At 42.3% G+C, this 18,841-nt stretch overlaps 2 protein-coding genes across 3 annotated transcripts in view; both read right to left on the bottom strand.

The window, feature by feature from the left end:
- The window catches only part of LOC118089221 (calcium-activated chloride channel regulator 1), a 40,923-nt gene extending 26,148 nt beyond the window's left edge, over positions 1 to 14,775 (bottom strand). Inside the window, exons 1-2 of the mRNA XM_088673847.1 lie at positions 14,017 to 14,775; positions 472 to 649 (exon numbers count right to left, since the gene is read on the bottom strand). Coding sequence (XP_088529973.1) covers positions 472 to 624 — 153 coding nt within the window. The 5' untranslated portion in view covers positions 625 to 649; positions 14,017 to 14,775. The remainder of the gene's footprint in view (positions 1 to 471; positions 650 to 14,016) is intronic.
- Positions 14,776 to 14,919: 144 nt separating this feature from the next.
- The window catches only part of LOC118088756 (calcium-activated chloride channel regulator 1), a 28,504-nt gene continuing 24,582 nt past the window's right edge, over positions 14,920 to 18,841 (bottom strand). For both annotated transcript variants that reach the window (XM_088673842.1, XM_035122806.3), the window contains exons 13-15: positions 18,379 to 18,546; positions 17,339 to 17,584; positions 14,920 to 15,654 (exon numbers count right to left, since the gene is read on the bottom strand). In XM_088673842.1, the coding sequence (XP_088529968.1) occupies positions 15,110 to 15,654; positions 17,339 to 17,584; positions 18,379 to 18,546 (959 nt within the window). In that variant the 3' untranslated portion in view covers positions 14,920 to 15,109. The remainder of the gene's footprint in view (positions 15,655 to 17,338; positions 17,585 to 18,378; positions 18,547 to 18,841) is intronic.

Consider the following 18,841-nt stretch of genomic DNA (forward strand, 5'->3'; position numbering starts at 1 on the left):
GCTGCCAATTTGAATAAAATATGGGGGGTGAGCAGATAAGTCCTGTCCCACATAATCAGTCACAAGATGCAGCACACAAACATCATTTCAATGGCAATCCCCATTAACTTTAGGGTGTGTGGGTGTACCTGGCCCCCTCAAATATTTTACTGGGGGAGTTGAAGAGATCTCGTCCCCTAGGAGTTGGCTCCTATGTTACAGAGCTAAAATGGTAGCACCAGTTCACAAGAGGGAAGAATCAGAAGGTTTGGAGTCACTGCAAGTTTTGCAGATTTTGAAAATATATTTTTTTAATGTGCCAGTGGGGGAAAACAGCCAGTTTTCTTGCAGCTGCCATAAGTCTGAGCCTTGTTGTGGGGGAAACCTACGCTCGTAAAACGCACAGTGCATTTTTGCAGCCTATCACAGCGCGACAGTTGCTGGGGGGTAAGATGCCAATCGAACACGTTCACAACTATTTGGCCGTCTTACCTTTATGCGGTCAACAATGTTGCCGTCTTCACGTATCCCAGGATTGATGGCAATGACAAGGTCTTCAAACCCACCGTTGTTGAGTTTTACCATGGTACCTGCCACCCCATGCAGTACTTGCAATGCCAGCAGAAGCCGGCAATTCATCATCATCTCTGCTTGCGCCTCTTAATCCAGCCTCAGGGAGAGAAATATAGAAGGGTTATTTAGGCAAGTGCTTTGAAAGAGAGAGGCAGAGGGAGGCAGAAAAGCCCTTTTCCGACAGGACAAAGAGTGCAGCAAATCAACCCAACCCCACATTTCCTTGTGCTATTCATCACAAATGCCGTTAAGTTCTTATTTAATAATATAAGGCATGGCTACTCACTTTAGAGGCTCAGAACACGAGGCTGTTGGCTAACGTGCAACTGCACAGGGAAATGAAAGTAACCACGATACAAGCAAATGGGTGGAGTGCTCCAACGGCAACGGGAAACTGATGTTTAACTCTGTCATTTCCATCTCAAGATCTGTTTCAGTATTTGCTCATTGGTTATAAAGCTCCAGAATGTATTTTGTATAGTTAAGCTTTCGCCTCTATCTGCAGCACCTTGTATTTTATTTTATTGTTATGGCTAGTGGCTGATGCAAATAAAGATTATTCTGATTCTACCGTTGCTATGTCTGAGCAGGGAGAAACTCCAGGGGCCCCTAAGTGCTCTTGAAGGTTCGGTTTCCTTAGACTGTAGGTCAGTGGACAATGTGGTGTCTTTTGGACATATTAGTTTTATTTACACAAGAATACAACCTGAGCATAGGATATAGGGGCTCACAGCATTAACACCCCAACAGATCTTTCTTCCCTTTTTGGTTTTCAGGGGAGCCCTAAACTCCAGCACAGTGCAGTGCAAAACATGTATCTGTATTCCTGCCTGCTTCCAGCTTACTCACCCACAACTCTGGCTAGTCTGCTTCCTAGCAGCTGGGTAAAGGGGTGGAGAAGGCCCACCCATTTGTTCTATGGCCCAAAGCAACTTCTTTGGCTAGGCTAATTGTGGTGCTTAACTAGGTAGCCAAAGTCCTTACGGGCTCTGATGCATTCTATCCCCACAGATACAGGATCTCCCCCCCCCCAACACACACACAAAATGGAAAGGAATTAAGGGCATCACCCAGATTGATTCCCCCCCTCAAACTCATAACCAGGCCCGGCTCTAGGGGTAGTCGCGGTGGCGCGGGGCGCCAGGGCGGCAGGGGGGCGCGGCGCAGCACAGCGCAGCGCAGCTCAGTGCACTGCGCCCGCCCATCAGGGCAGGGGCACCGGAGCGATCTCCGTGCCACGGCACCAGGGCCCCCGACCTGCTTGAGACGGCCCTGCTCATAACATTACGTAGTTTCTGTCATATGCCAAAGGCACACCTTGTTATGTATAGTTTGCATAATTTGTCTTAAGTAAATGTCAATTAAAAACAAACTTTGAGGCTCTTTTTTTTCTTAGCAAAATCACTGATTACATCTTCAAATTTCAATATTTTTTGCAAAAGCTCATTCTCAGTTGAGAATACTGCAAGTGAATATAGTTGTTTCCATCTCATGGTTGGCTTAAGATAGTTCTTTATGTGTTTCAGTTTTGAAAAAGAGATCTCTCCTTCACAACTTGCTCCCCAAATGGCAAAATGCATTCTAAAAGCAATGTTGACACTTGGAAAACTTGTCCATTATTTGTGCAATGATAATTCTAGCCACAGATTTCCTGTCTTGTGCATACACGAGAACAACAGAAATCCACCTGTGAGCTAGCCACAAGGAAACTAAACCTGTCTGAATATGCCACAGGCATATTCAAACCTGGCATATGCCACTCGCTGTCTGGTAGGATAGACTGGACTGCAGAATTTGTCACTGGCCCTCAAAGCTGAGTCAGCATTACCGATGTCAATATCATAAACAAAAGCAGGTGATTTGCATAGTAGAGTCCCCTTGCAGGAACACAGGGAGATGCCTTATACCAAGTCAGATCATCTAGCTCAGTATTTCTACTCTGACTGACAGCAGTGTGCCAAGGTTTCGGACAAGGAAATTCCCAGTGCAACCTGGAGATGCTGGAGGTTGAATCCAAGGCCTTTCGCATACAAGGAATATGCTTTGCCACATGGCACAAACAAAAATTACTCATTCATATTTTGCCACTGAGCTACGGACCCTTCTCATAGTTGGCCGGTGGGCGTTTGCTTGCCATTATTTTGTTAACTCTTTTGTTTGCATTTCTTTCCTATGCAAAAACATTTGCAGTGTCGTGAGATGGACTCAATTGCCAGCTTGCCAGAACCACTGCCCACAACAGCTGCTTAGATTTCCAAAGGGTCACCTGGACCAGGAAAATAGTGGGATAAGGTATTCCGATTCCTGCGTTGGGGGCGGGGTGGAACCTTGATTGAGATTTTGATTGGGGGGGCAGGGGGAGAAGCCAGATGCAGAAGATGAGAAGAGAAATATGAGTGGGGTATACTATGCTGAAGAAGTTGGGGAGAGTTAGGTGTCTTTTTAAGGGAGACACGTAGGCCATGCAATGTTGCTTCCCTCCAATGCAATCGAAATTGCCTTTTTACATTGCTGCACTCACCAGAGAGGAGACAGGGATGCACATTACATGATCTGCTTCCTTGTGCTGCCAACCCCTCGTCTCTCAAAACTTCGATAACGCTGTCATCTCTGCATGCGCAGCTGTTTCCTGAAGTGTCCACACCTCAGCTGAACTGTGGCTTACATTTACAAATCATACGCAAGCCGGTTCAAAGGAAACAACAGTATTTCTCAAGAAGCTACAGAACACATGCGGATTGCGGCTCACATCAAGTGTGCTTGGCTTCAAACACCAGGGGTGGGTGTGCATGGGAGCCAAATGATAATGTGCGCACACAGCCCTAAATAGAAATAGGGAGGGAGGCTGTAGCATGTAACAGGGTGCTCCTGAGATCTACTATGCTGCTGCATTAATAGATCTTTCTGTAGATATCAAATTTGCAGAGGTCTGTTGGAGATATTTAAAAGGGGTTCCTAGACTGGAGGTGTCTCTCTCAGAAACCCAAAAGAAAAGGATGCAAGCTCCAAGTGAAAAGATAGGCCCTTACTGAAATACAAATGTTCATAGGGAGACCCTCAAAAATAAGGAGGCTGTAAAGAACCCCACCCCAAGCTATGTTTTTTATAAGCTTCCAGATTACATGCATGATTTCTATTCACCAATCAAAGGATCGCAGCTATCTTAATAGCTGCAACCCAATGCCATTATCCTGAACCAATCAAAATCATTTGGCTCTTCAGATCAGTCTTCCTCATAACACCATTTGATAACATATAACCACTTTTCAGTGCTTTTCCTTATTAAGACTTTGACTAATTTTCCTATTCATTAAAGGTCTCCCAATATTCTCTTTCACCTGTCGACAAAACAATTCAAGTTCAATCACAATTGCCATGCCTAGCCAAGTCTCTTTTCATTCGTACAATGGTCACCATAGATTCCAACAGTTTATTCCTGCTCAGTGTCCTGGAACAGACATTTGCTACATAACAGGACTAGTTTTGTGCTGTAAAAGGTAGGCTATAGGCTCAAAAGAAAATGGAATCATCATCAACATGATACAGTTTTATGAAATTGTTATGTTCTCCACCAGGTCAATAAATTGGCTTGGTTGCATGGCTGGCGTTTGGGCAGGTGCTGTAATCAACTAAAGATTTCTCACCTTGTGAAGCAAGCCCACACACCATGAAAAAACCAAAATTCTTCAATAACTCAACTGCCACCCTCATCTCATATTCATATGCAGACAGATATGTCCACAAAGTATCTTAGAATCATAGAGTTGGAAGAGACCACAAGGGCCATCCAGTCCAACCCCCTGCCAAGCAGGAAACGCCATCAAAGCATTCTTGACATATGGCTGTCAAGCCTCTGCTTAAAGACCTCCAAAGAATGAGACTCCACCACACTTCTTGGCAGCAAATTCCACTGTCGAACAGCTCTTACTGTCAGGAAGTTCTTCCTAATGTTTAGGTGGAATCTTCTTTCTTGTAGTTTGAATCCATTGCTCCATGTCCGCTTCTCTGGAGCAGCAGAAAACAACCTTTCGCCCTCCTCTATATGACATCCTTTAATATATTTGAACAGGGCTATCATATCACCCCTTAACCTTCTCTTCTCCAGGCTAAACATACCCAGCTCTCTAAGCCGTTCCTCAAAAGGCATTTTATCCAGGCCTTTGAACATTTTGGTTGCCCTCCTCTGGACACATTCCAGCTTGTCAGTATCCTTTTTGAACTGTGGTGCCCAGAACGGGACACAGTACTCCAGGTGAGGTCTTACCAGAGCAGAACACAGTGGTACTATTACTTCCCTTGATCTAGACGCTATACTCCTATTGATGCAGCCCAGAATTGCATTGGCTTTTTTAGCTGCTGCATCACACTGTTGACTCATGTCAAGTTTGTGGTCTACCAGGACTCCTAGATCCTTTTCACATGTACTGCTCTCAAGCCAGGTGTCTCCCATCCTGTATTTGTGCCTTTCATTTTTTTGCCCAAGTGTAGTACTTTACATTTCTCCTTGTTAAAATTCATCTTGTTTGCTTTGGCCCAGTTGTCTAATCTGTTAAGGTCATTCTGAAGTGTGATCCTGTCCTCTGGGGTATTAGCCACCCCTCCCAATTTGGTGTCATCTGCTCAGGATGCCCTCAAGCCCATCATCCAAGTCATTGATAAAGATGTTGAATAAGACTGGCCCCAAGACAGAACCCTTAATTTTCTCTAGCAGCTAGCCTATTCACACAGGGTTGCCATACTATATCCAGAATGCTGCAGTCGGCAGTGGTGTCCGGGCAGAAATCTGTTAAATGTCCGGGAAAATCTGGACATATGACAGCCGGCAAAACTAAGAAAATATATCAACAACTTTTCTGTCCGGATTTTCACTGTTTGAAATATGGCAACACTAATATAGATCTGTGATTACGGTACCTATACAATGTAAATATTTACCTACCTTGAGGGCCTCAGAGTCTAAGAGTGCCTAGGACCTACGAAGAGTTTAATCTGACCCTGACTAGGCAGCAGGCAGGCTGGTATTGAAAGAGGTGGTCCTTTAGATATCCTGAACTCAAGACATTTGGGACTTTAAGGGTAAGCAGCAACACTTTTAATTGTACCCAGAAACACACCGGCAACCAGTACAGGCATTGCAACCCAGAAACACCTTCTTCATTCTTCCCTCAAGGAAGGACCAGAATAAATGTTAAAATGGTCCTGTCTCCTCCAGGCAGTGCATTTCAGCCTCTAAGTCAACTCACACCTTTTCACTATTTGCTTAAAACAAATGTTTAAACTGTGTTTGTTTGTTTGTTTGTTTGAGAAATAAACTTTAATAAAATATAATTTGTAAGAACTTTTATTTTATTAAAGTTGATTTCAAACAAACAATTTAAATGAGTAAGAACTTGGAACAAATTATTAGATTACTTGGATGTTAGAAGTCACAGTGAATATTTGTGCAGACAATAAGGGATCATATAATTAAAGCAGATTGAAGTCTATGTTTTTCTAGCATGGAACTTTGACATGACGACTCTCCTAAGATATCATTATCATGGAGGAAATGAAAGGTTATGTGGGGATGAGCAAATAAACTATAACTTCCACAACCCAAAATGATACAAGTTTGCATTTTCTGCTTCTTTTCTTTCCTCTGTCTCCCACTTTCATGTCCATTCTGTCTCTCAACATATACCCCTTAGCCATCTGGCTATTACAGTATTATTTACCTTTTATTATCTTGTCATTTAAGATGGCACTAAGCACACCAGAAACTTTCTCTGGAGAAAAAGTGATTTCCTTATGAAAGCTTCCTTCAAAGGCTTCTTCTCCATGGCTTTGCACCATCCTGTGCCATGGCAAGTTTAGGTATTTGTGCTACCTTATTTTTTACCTCTGACAGAAATCCACTCAGAATGTTTTCAACACCTCCTAGCAGATAAGTAGGCTTAGGTGTGCAATGAATGCTAACACTAGGGACAGGACAAACACTTCACTAAGATGCTTGATCTATTAAAGAGTTGCTATGCACATAAGGGAATACTGTTATTTACAATGGGCTCTTAAAGGTACTTGTTGAGAAGTTCTGATAGTCAAGAGACACTGTTCCTGACACCAGCCTCTAAGTGTCCTTAAATCTCTACCCCAGCCAAATACTCCCACAAACCAGTCCCGTCACTGGGGACAATCTGCCTCGAAGCCCCAAAGCTCATCCAGCCAACTTTCAAAGATCTATTTGTGCAATCTTCTTCTGGTAAGTCCGTCACACCTTGGGCTGCCTCTCAGGGTAACTCAACCACCAGCTTTTGGTCTTCACCAGGCAGGTACAGTGGTACCTCGGTTTATGAACACAATTGGTTCCGGAAGTCTGTTCATAAACTGAAGCAAACTTTCCCATTGAACGTAATGGAAAGTGGATTAATCTGTTCCAGACGGTCCGCGGAGTGCTTAAACTGAAGCGTTCATAAACTGAAGTGAACTATCCCATTGAAAGTAATGGAAAGTGGATTAATCCGTTCCAGACGGGTCCGCAGAGCACTCAACCTGAAGCGTACTTAACCCAAAGCATGGGTGTAATTGGTTCCGGAAGTCTGTTCATAAACTGAAGCGTTCATAAACTGAAGCGAACTTTCCCATTGAAAGTAATGGAAAGTGAATTAATCCGTTCCAGATGGGTCCGCGGCATTCGTAAACCGAAAATTCGTAAACTGAGGTGTTCCTAAACCGAGGTTCCACTGTATAAACTAAATATTGGGTTTAATGTTCAGACCTCAGCTATTTTAGTTGACTTTTCGCTTGGGTCATTTCCCCCCAAGCCTCCGTTATCAGCTTCCTTCTTTCCAACTCTTCAAGGGACAAGTTTTGATCATTTCCATAAACAGGGCTCCTTCAGAAGGAAGGGCAGGATATAAATTCAATAAATAAAATAATAATGCTGACAGTTATCTCCCAGCTAACTGGGACTGCTAGACTATCAAGAGTCTGCTGTCGCCCAGACGAATCAGCACGAATGTTTCTGATGCTGGATGTTTCTAATAAATTCTCAAAGTAATCGCCTCTCTCCCCCCTCAGAACCTAGCAGTACTAGGTTCACAACACCACAACAGACTTGCAACATCATAGCAGAACAAAGACCTCAAACTTTGACATTCGCAGAGGTTACAGAGTGTGTGTGGTTCTTCCCCCCCCCCATTCCAAACATAAAGGCATGCATTTTCCCACATGGTAGAATGGGTGTAATCTGAAAAAGCAGACCTTTTGGAATGACAAAGAGGAAACTGCTTTTCGAGCTTGTATAAGAAAGATTAGACTTTGTTTCCTTCTTCGGAAACCTAAAATTACACCATTTTTTGGAGGGACGGTGTCGAGGGACGGTGTCTAAATCCACAGGTCCCACCTTCTCCTTCTACATTCATGCCTCCTGGACCTACAGCAGTGGCAGCCCTACGTTAGGTGGATGCGACCCCTGACCCCTTCCACAGCCCCGCTATTGCGCGGCTGAGAGCCCTGCTGCAGTTTGACCCGCACCACCAACACAGCCACACGGCCATCACCACTATCCGTTGCCACTGCCTTCTTGCCACTGCTGCTGCATCGTGGCAGAAGCATGAGTGTAGCCCTGGGTACAGCTGGGGTGATGGGGCTGGCAGCAGCACAGGTGATATACCAGGGGCATAGAGGGAACATGGTGGGGACCCAGATCTGCAGGGGGTGGGCGTTGTTGTGAGGACAGGGGTAGTCCATTTTGCATACAGCAGCAAAACATCTCAGGCCGGCAAAGACCTACAGTTCTGCCTGTACAAATGTTTGAAAGGTTGGTTTATCAGGACTCGGAAAAGGTTTGAGACATCAGCCCATGGCACAATATGAATCAACATCTTCAGGATCTTGAGACATATCCTCTTTTCGTTTTGCAATCAGTACAAAGATAGTTCAAAGGCAAATTGGAAAACACCTACGTCATCTTTAAAAAAAAAATCTAAGGAGAGCAGAAAGAATGCAGAAGGGGGTAAAAGAAATGAATGCAGCAGTTTTGAAACTTGAGGCTTCAGTGCTTGTGAAGGCAGGGGAAATGGGTGAGATAATTTTAAAAAAGGAACAGGAAGCTGGTTATTGGCAACGCCTAGAAACAGTTTCTCGGAAAGTGTTGTTGTTTTTTTAAAATACGTAACCAGCTACTTGACAAAGGGTACCCAAAGAGTAAGCTTGAGTAAGGCTTTGTATCAGGAGTTGATCTTTTAAGAAAACAAATCGGTTGACCTGTCACTTAATATTTAATCATGAGACTAACATCTTACTGGGCAGCATAAAGAAATACTAGCATTTAAAACGGCAGATATCTGGTTGTCAGGATAAGCCAATGAACTAGAAACAGGAAGGGCATGCTGGTGAGAAGTGTGTTTAGAGAACATTCACAGAAACATTCTGATGCCTTACCCAGTTCTACCTAAAAGACACCATCCCTGTGCTGCAGGTACACCTGTAAAGAATAGGGGAAATATGCAGGAATCCCCACAAAGCAAAACCATTTTGTACCAGCATGCCACTTATATGCACACAAAGAAACGAAATAAACTGAGCACCCAACTGCAGAAGAATTCAGCTTTGTTGACTCAACAGTGTTTCTTGCTGCAATTCAGGAAAATTGCTTAACAACAATAACCAAAATGTCAATGTCATGCAACAGAGAAGCAAGGGTGCACACATCTGCAGAATGCACAAGAAGAAGAATACAGCTGTGACAACTCAACATTGTTTCCAGCTACTATTCAGGAAAAAAGGAAAGGAGGAAGCCTAGTTGACCATCCTGATACGGCCAAAGAGCATACCGAAAACATTTAAAATTGCCACACAAGCAACAGGTGAATTGACTAATAAACATCCATCCCACTGTGTTGCACAGGTATCACCTGAAGCAGAGAATTTGATAGGCTATACAGGACATTTGTTAGCCAACCAGATTACCTGTTGTTGTTGTTGCTGTTGTTGTTGTTGTTGTTGTTGCATAAATTCATGGTTTGGAGAGCCTGGTTGTACTTAAAAGGGCTTTTATGCAATCACCACCACCACCACCCTTTCATTAAACCCAAGAGTAGACAGACACAAGATGCCTCTTTGATGCTTTTTGTGCTCTTATATTTACTAGCCCAACTCTTCTGTGCAATGCATCATTCCCAAGTCTAATAATCTAACACTCTAAAGCAATAGCAGATATGTTATTCCAACACAGCATAAGCCTTACTAAACAACTTGATCAGGACAGCTAACAGGTAAGATTCTTACTATGCCCAGAGTTGTGTGATACTGTGGTCCGATGAAGTGTTGTCCCCCATTCAAGAGTGTGTGTCATATACTAACTTGAGGCTTTTTGAGGATTTCCCTTGCAATTCCTTGCCACTGTGACCGCATGGGCTTCATTTTATCTGTGCACCGCAGCATGTTACTCGTGATCAACCGATGCCTTTTTGCTATCGCCATGCCACACTCATTTCATTATCACTTACCTCCAGATACATAGCTTGCTGCGGTACAAATTAACCTACACTATTTCAGCCATTGCTCCACCTCTCCCTATGTCGCCTTTCCTCATTTAAGGTGTGGTTCTGTCATGCGTTAGAGCTTTTTCTATTGCTGTTATTTTTTCATCAATGCATCGAGTTATTTAGAGGCCCCGTCATAGGGCATAATTGTGGGTTTTCTGCTTTTAAGGTTTCCCCCATTGCACAGGGCCAAACATCCACTTGGCATAGTAGGGAAAACCTTTGATAAACACACAGAAGAGAGATACCGACATTTAGACTTTTCGGTGGTTTGAAACCTGTATTAGGATGAAATGTTTTCTAATCCTTAAAACGATTTTTAAAAAATCCTAATGACAGTGGGATTGATAAAGCAGATTCCTCACAGGTTACAAAAAGATTTCCAGATGTTATTGGAAGGCACCAGTTATCTACCAGACTGCTTTTGAATTGGGCTGTCTGAAGATGCCATGGCAGTGATTCTTGCACCACACAGACTAACCCACTAACAATGAAGAACAGTTAGGGTATAATTGAATAGATGAAGGAACTGTTGTTGTTGTTGTTTAGTTGTGTCCTACTCTTCGTGACCCCAGGGACCAGAGCACGCCAGGCACTCTTGTCAAATCCAATCAATGGTCACTGTAAAACATAATACAGTGGTACCTCGGGTTACAAACGCTTCAGGTTACAAACGCTTCAGACCAGAAATAGTACCTCAGGTTAAGAACTTTGCTTCAAGATGAGAACAGAAATCGTGATCCGGTGGTGCGGCAGCAGAGGGAGGCCCCATTAGCTAAAGTAGTACCTCAGGTTAAGAACAGTTTCAGGTTAAGAACAGACCTCTGGAACGAATTAAGTTCTTAACCAGAGGTTAAGGCTCTCAAACTTAATCCGTTCCGGAAGTCTGTTCCAAAACCAAAGCGTTCCGAAACCAAGGTGTGCTTTCGCATAGAAAGTAATGCAAAATGGATCAATCCATTCCAGACTTTTAAAAACAACCCCTAAAACAGCAATTTAACTTGGATTTTACTATCTAATGAAACCATTGATCCATAAAATGAAGCAATAATCAATGTACTGTACTATAAAATAAATAAGACAGTATTGTAGATGATAAAAATTAAAAATATTTTTTCCCCTCACCTGTACTGATGATAGTCACTATTCAGATAGGGGGCTTTTATCCATTTCCGCAATCACACAATCAATCAATCAATCAGTAGCTGAACTGGGTTCCACACAGTCACAAAAACAAATTAACCAAAAAAGCCTCAAAAACAAAAACACAAAATAAATAGCAAAAACAAAAGCGCCAAACTTCCAAACATTTGATAACCAAGGCACAGCTTCTGATTGGTGCAGGCACCCAGGAAACAATAGCTGCCAACCATTTCGGACTTTTGGCTTCTGAAAATCATTCGAAAACCAGAACACTTACTTCCGGGTTTTCAGCGTTTGAGTACCAAGGCGTTTGAGAACCAAAGCACCACTGTTATCAGGAAATACGTAGACAACTCCACAGTCTTGAATAAAGCCACCATACCTTGCCCAAATAGGATGACATAACTCACCAATTATCAGCCTCCAGGATGCTTAATGTTCTAGATGCCCTTACTCGGCTATGAGTGATCGCCAAAGAAGAAGAAGATAAAAATCAGTCTTATTTCGTAAACTGCTTTGAGGTTTCATTACAATCAAGCCGGGTATAAGCTTTGTTAAGTGAAAATAAACTAAAAGTTTGGACAAAGACAGCAGCAAGCTCATCACGTTCAACGCCACACCTTTTGGAGGAAGATAGCTGTGATTGGGCAGGTGCAAGTGTTGTGGGATGAAATGGTTTATCCTTTCCAATCTGGGTTCAGGCCTGGCCATGGGACAGAGTTAGCCTTGGTCTCAGTCTTTGCACAGAGCAGGACAGGGGAAGTGGGACCTTGCTACTCCTTCTTCATCTCTCTTCAATTTTTCACACCATTGACCATGGTATCCTTCTGGACTTGCTTTGTAGAATGGGAAGTGGGGCACTTAGGTTTTATTACAACCAGTGTCCACAAATGTGAAATAAGCAGTGTTTTCTGTCTCCCACTTGGGTTTATTTTTAATTGAACTGTCTAAATACACGCTTCATGAAGTTTTCTAAGCTTGCAACAATTAAAACCTAGAGGTATATATGTTTGAACAGTGTAAGTGTTGCAGTATCCCAGAAATTTATGGAAATCATTATAGAAAAATTGAATGAAACAAATATATATATTTATGGAAAGTCCTTTGGTTTGCAAGCATGGATTGAAGGTGGATAATGGATATCAGAAGGTGGTCCAAACAAATTTAAATGTCCAGATGGTTTTCATGGCTATTTTACATTTGAACAAATAAATTAACAATATTAAATTGATGGTCAAGTCAGGCAGTATGAACAATTAGGAACTACAGTGGTACCTCGGTTTACAAACACAATTGGTTCCGGAAGTCTGTACTTAACCTGAAGCGTAATTAACCTGAAGCGAACTTTCCCATTGAAAGTAATGGAAAGTGGATTAATCTGTTCCAGATGGGTCCGCGGAGTACTCAACCTGAAGCATACTTAACCCAAGGTATAAGTGTAATTGGTTCCGGAAGTCCGTACTTAACCTGAAGCGTACTTAACCTGAAGCGAACTTTCCCATTGAAAGTAATGGAAAGTGGATTAATCCGTTCCAGACAGGTCCGCAGAGTACTTAAACTGAAAATACTCAAACCGAGGTGTACTTAAACTGAGGTATGACTGTGTGCTCAATTATCATTAGGATTGGTTTCCCTAATTGCTGGGGTGGGGGGTGGGGAAATAATGACATAAATATATGACATAGGTTTTAAGGTCATAGGTAAATGGAACGCGAAGATGGATGTTTTGATTGAAGTTAAGAAAACGGGAAGTACTTTTGATATGCTTGGGGGACTGATAAGATTTGGGGTTCTACAGTTTTAAAAAACAGTATGCAAAACTATGTCTGCCTTTGCAGCTAGGGCAAACCCAGTTAGGTGATGTAAAATGTCAAGGGATAGGAAACACCTTTGGAGTTTTCCATGAAATACTGTGACTCAGACATGTTTGTTTTTAGTAAATGCCAGTACCTTGTTTAGCTCATAGGGTGTGAGGAAAGAATGATACAAATGTAGGGTCTGAGAGCAGGATGGTGCTGCCCTTCTATCCTCAGAAGAGGTCCTGTCACATCGTTCACAAGATAATAATGTTATGAGCAAAACATCATTAATAATATAAATAATATAATATAATGATGACACAAGGCAAGCATCCCTGGGGAGAGAATTAGGAAGGAAAGAGTTTGCAACATGCTTCAAACCCACCCCCAACTTCTCATTATACTAATGTGCAGTTATCTATACTTATTTTTCAGTACCTTGTTGATTAATTGCTATACTGTATTCAAACAGGTGCATAGCAACATTGCTTTCATTATCCGTGGATAACATATCAGTCATCCTAGTGGCCTGAGGTTGCCTATCAGTGCATTCCCCTCGCATTCCTTTCTTGGTGCTAGGTTGCTTATCAGTTATTGCATTCCATACTGGGACTCTTTCGTACTTAAAAACAACCTTGTCTCTTCTCCGCTAGAAGAGGTGAGGAAGAGTTCATACCGTACACATCGGCCGAGCAGCGATGCTAATATCAAAAAAAGGAGTTTCAACAAAGCAAAATAGAGTTCCAACGGAGACAGATGTAGGGGAATAGGAAACCCCCTTTCATTATATTTAGCAAAATGTAAAGAACACTTTATTGTAAAAAAATAAAATAAAATAAAATCTGTTTACAAAAATATGGAAAAGATTAAAAAGCAACAACCAAGTATTTAAAAGTATGCAGACGACACTAAACAACCTGCAAACACCTGGGAGATATTTTAATAAGAAAAACCCAGGCATTGCAACTTTTAAATGATTGAAGAATCAATCAACTCACGTTTTTTATGGTTTTCCTGCAGCACCTCTATCACGAGACTCTCCGTTTTAATAACATTCCCTATCTGTCTCCTCTTCACAGCGTTTTATGAGCCCGTTTACATTCCTTGAACAAATTTTACATATCATTGGGAGGAAAAAGGTCACACCAGCACCATCTAGCTCTGAACTTATGAAATAGCATTTAAGAATAACCCAATAGCGTTCAATAGTTATTCAATCGTTTGCTTGAGTATCTCCTCAAGTGTGATCTGTTTTCTCCCCACCCCAAATGTCAGTCAGTTTCATCCAAGGACTCGGAAAATCCTGTTGCTCATAAATTACAGCAATGAGCCCCATACAAGATTGCATATTTACCGGTATTGCTGTCATTTGAAGGGATTCAATGGCCAACCTAGGGTGCGTTCCTATTTCAAGTGCCGCATCGGAAGTTTTAGCAATATGCGATGGAAGTGCCAAAATCATTTTGGCAGAGTTTTTCAATAAATCTTTGCTACTGTACTCCAAATTATTACAGTGGACTCGGGCTTCGCTCTGTTACAGCCAGGAACTATGCGGAATACAAGCTACAAAACGTTCACCCTTTTTTCTATTGGGAGCATTCCGATTAGAAATAGCGCATCACTAGAGATACGATTCACTCTTTACTTCCAAAGCCTGGTGGGCCAAAGTTTAGGGGTCGGCTGCTATGGAAAAGATAATGGAGGAAAAAACAGATGTTTGCAGGGAATCAAAATGGAAAGTACATTTGATAGTATACTACACGGTACTCTCTCATAGTTTATGTACCAAGAGTCTTCCACCTGTCTCTCAAAAATCTATGTACTGTACTTGATTTTATATGATCCCCATTTAATATTGGTTGCTGGCTTTAAAATATAGATGCTGAGACAAAAACAGCACATGAGGCTTATAAAGCGCTGTTAATTTTTATTGTGAATATGTAAAATCATCTCCAGCACTCTTGTTTTCGTCATAGTGCCAGAGTTTGTGGGCAGACACTCAGGTTATGTTTGTTTTGGGTAGCGTTTGTTCTTGTTTGTTTCAATATTTTGTTTGTAAACATTAAAACAGTTAATAAAATATATGATCCTTTACAAAATAGTGGAGGCATTCTTATTAACAACAGTAATATCCATGCAAGTGTCATAACTTCTGTATCTCTGCTTACGCAAAACACAAACTGTTATACTTACAATAGCACAAATTATAATTGCAGAAGCACATGCGATGATCACAGTTTCCATAGTGGTATTTATTGCACTGGTATCATTAGCACAGGTGGGTTTCACATTAGAGGGAGTTGTAGGCAAAACAGAGTATTGGTCAGCTGGAGTAGTGTGAGCAGTAGAAGTTGTGACTGGACTAGTTGGAGTAGGTGGCGACACAGGAAGAAGCACAACTGCTCTTGCTATGTTTGATACTTCTCCAATGTTGCTGCTGCCATCAATAGCACGAATTGCAAAGTAGATGGAGGTGCCATTTTCTTTCATGAAGTTGTCAGGCTTATACCGAAATATTTGTCTGACCCCAGCATCTTCCACTGCAAGTCCAGTAGTATTCACAGAAGTGGCGATATCAAAAGTTCCATGTCTTAATTCCAAGGGATTTTCACTCATTTTTATTTCATATCTTTCAGCTGTGAAATAAAAACACACAACAGGCATCCATTAGGACCTACCTCTTCAGGAACAACAGAGACAAAAATCTCCTTCTGTGTATTTACAAACTCCTTAGGGAACTCTCTCCACGTTGGGTTGAATGCATAACTGTCATTGCATCTTTGCATGTTGCAAAGAGCCCTGGAGAATGTCCTAAGGCCAAGTTCTTTGTTCACACAGGCTGCTTGTTGAGGTTAACTGTAATTTCATGCCAGCGTAAGAATATTGGCCTATGTCACAGATTCCCACAACCTTTTTTGGGGGGGACACACTTGTATGATGACCTCTGTTGGAAGAGAGACAGGGGAAATGTGTCCCTGTTTGTTCTCCTCAACCTCTCAGCAGCTTTCAATACAATCAACCAAAGTCTCCTTCTGGGGGGGCTGTCCGAGTTGAGGGTGGAAGGCACGGCTTTGCGGTGGTTCCTGTCCTACTTGGATGGTTGCTTCCAAAGGGTGATGCTTTGGGGGTGGTCTTCAGCCCCATGGAGCCTTCAAGGCGTGATTCCTCAGGGTTTAATTTTACCCCCTATGCTGTTTAACACCTACATGGAACTGCTGAGTGGGGCAATCTGGAGTTTTGGAGTACATTGTCAGCAATATGCTGGTAACACACAGCTCTCCTTCAGTTAGACAACTAACTGAAGCTCAGTCCTGATAAGACTGAGACATTGGCAGTGGGCAGTTCCCTGTACTGGATGTATGCATGGTGACTTGCTCTAGAATAGATGGAATTACATTCCCTCTGAATGTTGCTTGTGGCTCAAGAGTCCTCAGTGGCACAGAGTGCCTTCCTTCCATCAGCCCCAGCCGGTGGCACAGCCGCACCCCTATCTGAACAGGGATAGCCTGTCATCTATGCTCGGATAACCTCTAGGTTAGATTACTGCAATGTGTTCATAGGGCTGCCTCTGAAGACAGTTCAGAAACTTCCCCAGGTTGCTAACTGGGGAAAGACGGCTTGAGCATGTCACATCGATCTTTACGCCAGGTGAAAACATTTCTCTCCAACCAGGGATTTGGGTGATTAACATTCTACAGCCTTTTAAATGTGTTTGTGGGAGGGGAGGGTGTTATAGGGTGTGGGTGTTTTTTTTGGTTTTTTGGTGTGTTTTGTGTTCTCATTTTGTTTTTGTTTTTTCCTAATGTGAACCACCCCGGGTTCTTCAGATGAAGGGCAGTATACATATTTAATAAATAGTGACGATTATTATTTTTTAAAAAAAGAAACTGCCATGGGCACCATAGGGTACCCATTCAACAGAAGAAAAACAGCCACTCAACTCCTCCATGGTATGTCAGGTATCTAGACTTTTGCTACTTTGCTACGCGGAAACTTTGGGAGGATGTTGCCATGCAGGTGACAGTGTGGAGACAACCCTGGTTTGGGGCTATGCTGCTTTTGCAACCCAATGACATTCTGGATCCCATTGGATGGAGATTTGTGTCCCATGCTTATGTCAAGGCAGTTCTGTCTCAGGGCCAGTTGCGGAGAAGACAATGTGGAGAAGGCAGTTTGCGGTGGAATGTTACCTCCAGGGTATTACAGGGAGAGGTGGCTGGTGTAAATTCTCCATCCACCCCATTATACTTTTTTTTAAAATGAGCTTTTCTGTAAGCAAAGCAACCTTGTGGGTTGATTAAAGCAGGCTTCCACGCTTACCTTTTCCTGTATCATAGTCATTTCCAGGAGCCGTCCAAGCCAAGCAGAAATGATCATCATCTTCAGCTAGTTTTACCTCAAGGTCAGTAATTTGAGAAGGTGGAAGGACATCTGTGATGGTGCCTCCCAAAGGGACTCCTGATACTACAAAAGAACCACCTGAGGCAATTCTACTGACACTTCCTAGATTGGCTTGGAGTTCATCATCTGTAGGTTCAGGTTTGGGGGGGTTCATTGTTATTTCACCTACAAAAGTGGGGGAAGAACAGCCATAACTACAAACGTCTAAACTTTCTTGGTTTTTTTTTTCGTTGTATTGCATTCCTCGTGTACCACTTAAGAAATCAATGTAATTGAGGGGCATATAAATTATCTACATGCAACACAAAACCAGGCTGCATTACATATGATTGGCTAGAAGCGCTATGGCAAGACAATGGCAACTTGCTCTAGACTTTGTGCTGGCAACTAGTGGAAACAGAAGAGAACCTAAAATGCTCGAAGTATAAGTATATGCAAACAATAAATCAATTAAGGCTGCCCTCTTGTGCACTTAGGAGCAAAAGAAGGATGGCAGAGCAATATTTTAAACCCTAGTAAGAATTAGGTTGTTTCATTGGTTCAAGAACACATTCCATTTACCCACTAATTTGGGAAGCGCACAGTAGATTGGAATATTATAGGAGAGAAGGGTGCGGGTCCATCAGAGTTGTTTACTCAATGGTCCAGATCTACATAATGACAACGATAGGGAAGGAAGATACTTGTGTTTCTACTGAGAGACCCAGGACTCAGCTGCATTAGTCAAGAAACAGTGTTTTGAATGCGTTATAAACATGGAACACCAAATGGCGTTGTAGAGCACAAACCTTTTCTTTGAGATTTTACATAGCAGTCCCCCCCTTTGTTACAGTATATCGATTTAATTTATGACTTATTTATAGCATTTTCCCCCTGTGTAGATCCACCCCCAATTTCATACTTGGAGAACCACAGAGCTAACATACCAGCAGTAAAGCTATTTCATAACTCTTGCTTACCATCTTCTTCTATAACTCCTGCTACATAGAAAGCTTGACTCTGTCTACGGGACCGTCTGAGGGTCTGGTCTTTTCCTTGGACCCGCACTTTGATATTGTGTCTACCGTTTCCTCTGAAGGATGTGAAATACCTTGAGTAGATTCCGTCATTCTTGAGAATATCGGCACCTGAGTACATAAATATTGAAATGTGACATCCGAAGCAACTGTCACGCTTCTGGTCATTTTTTAAAAAAACACCTACGAAACCTATGTTCATTTCACAGTATGTATCCGTGGAAACAGATGACTATCTGATTCTGAAAGTGGTAATATGGAATCATAATGTTAATAGCTGATGTCAATAAAACACAGGCCAACAAAATGTGGGACCAACCAAACACACCAGCATGTACAGTGGTACCTCTACTTATGAATAACTCTACTTACGAATGTTTCTACTTACAAACGGAGCTCCGTCCGC

The sequence above is a fragment of the Zootoca vivipara genome, chromosome 7 (genome assembly GCF_965207765.1).
Source record: "Zootoca vivipara chromosome 7, rZooViv2.hap1.1, whole genome shotgun sequence".
NCBI classification, from domain to species: Eukaryota; Metazoa; Chordata; class Lepidosauria; order Squamata; family Lacertidae; genus Zootoca; species Zootoca vivipara.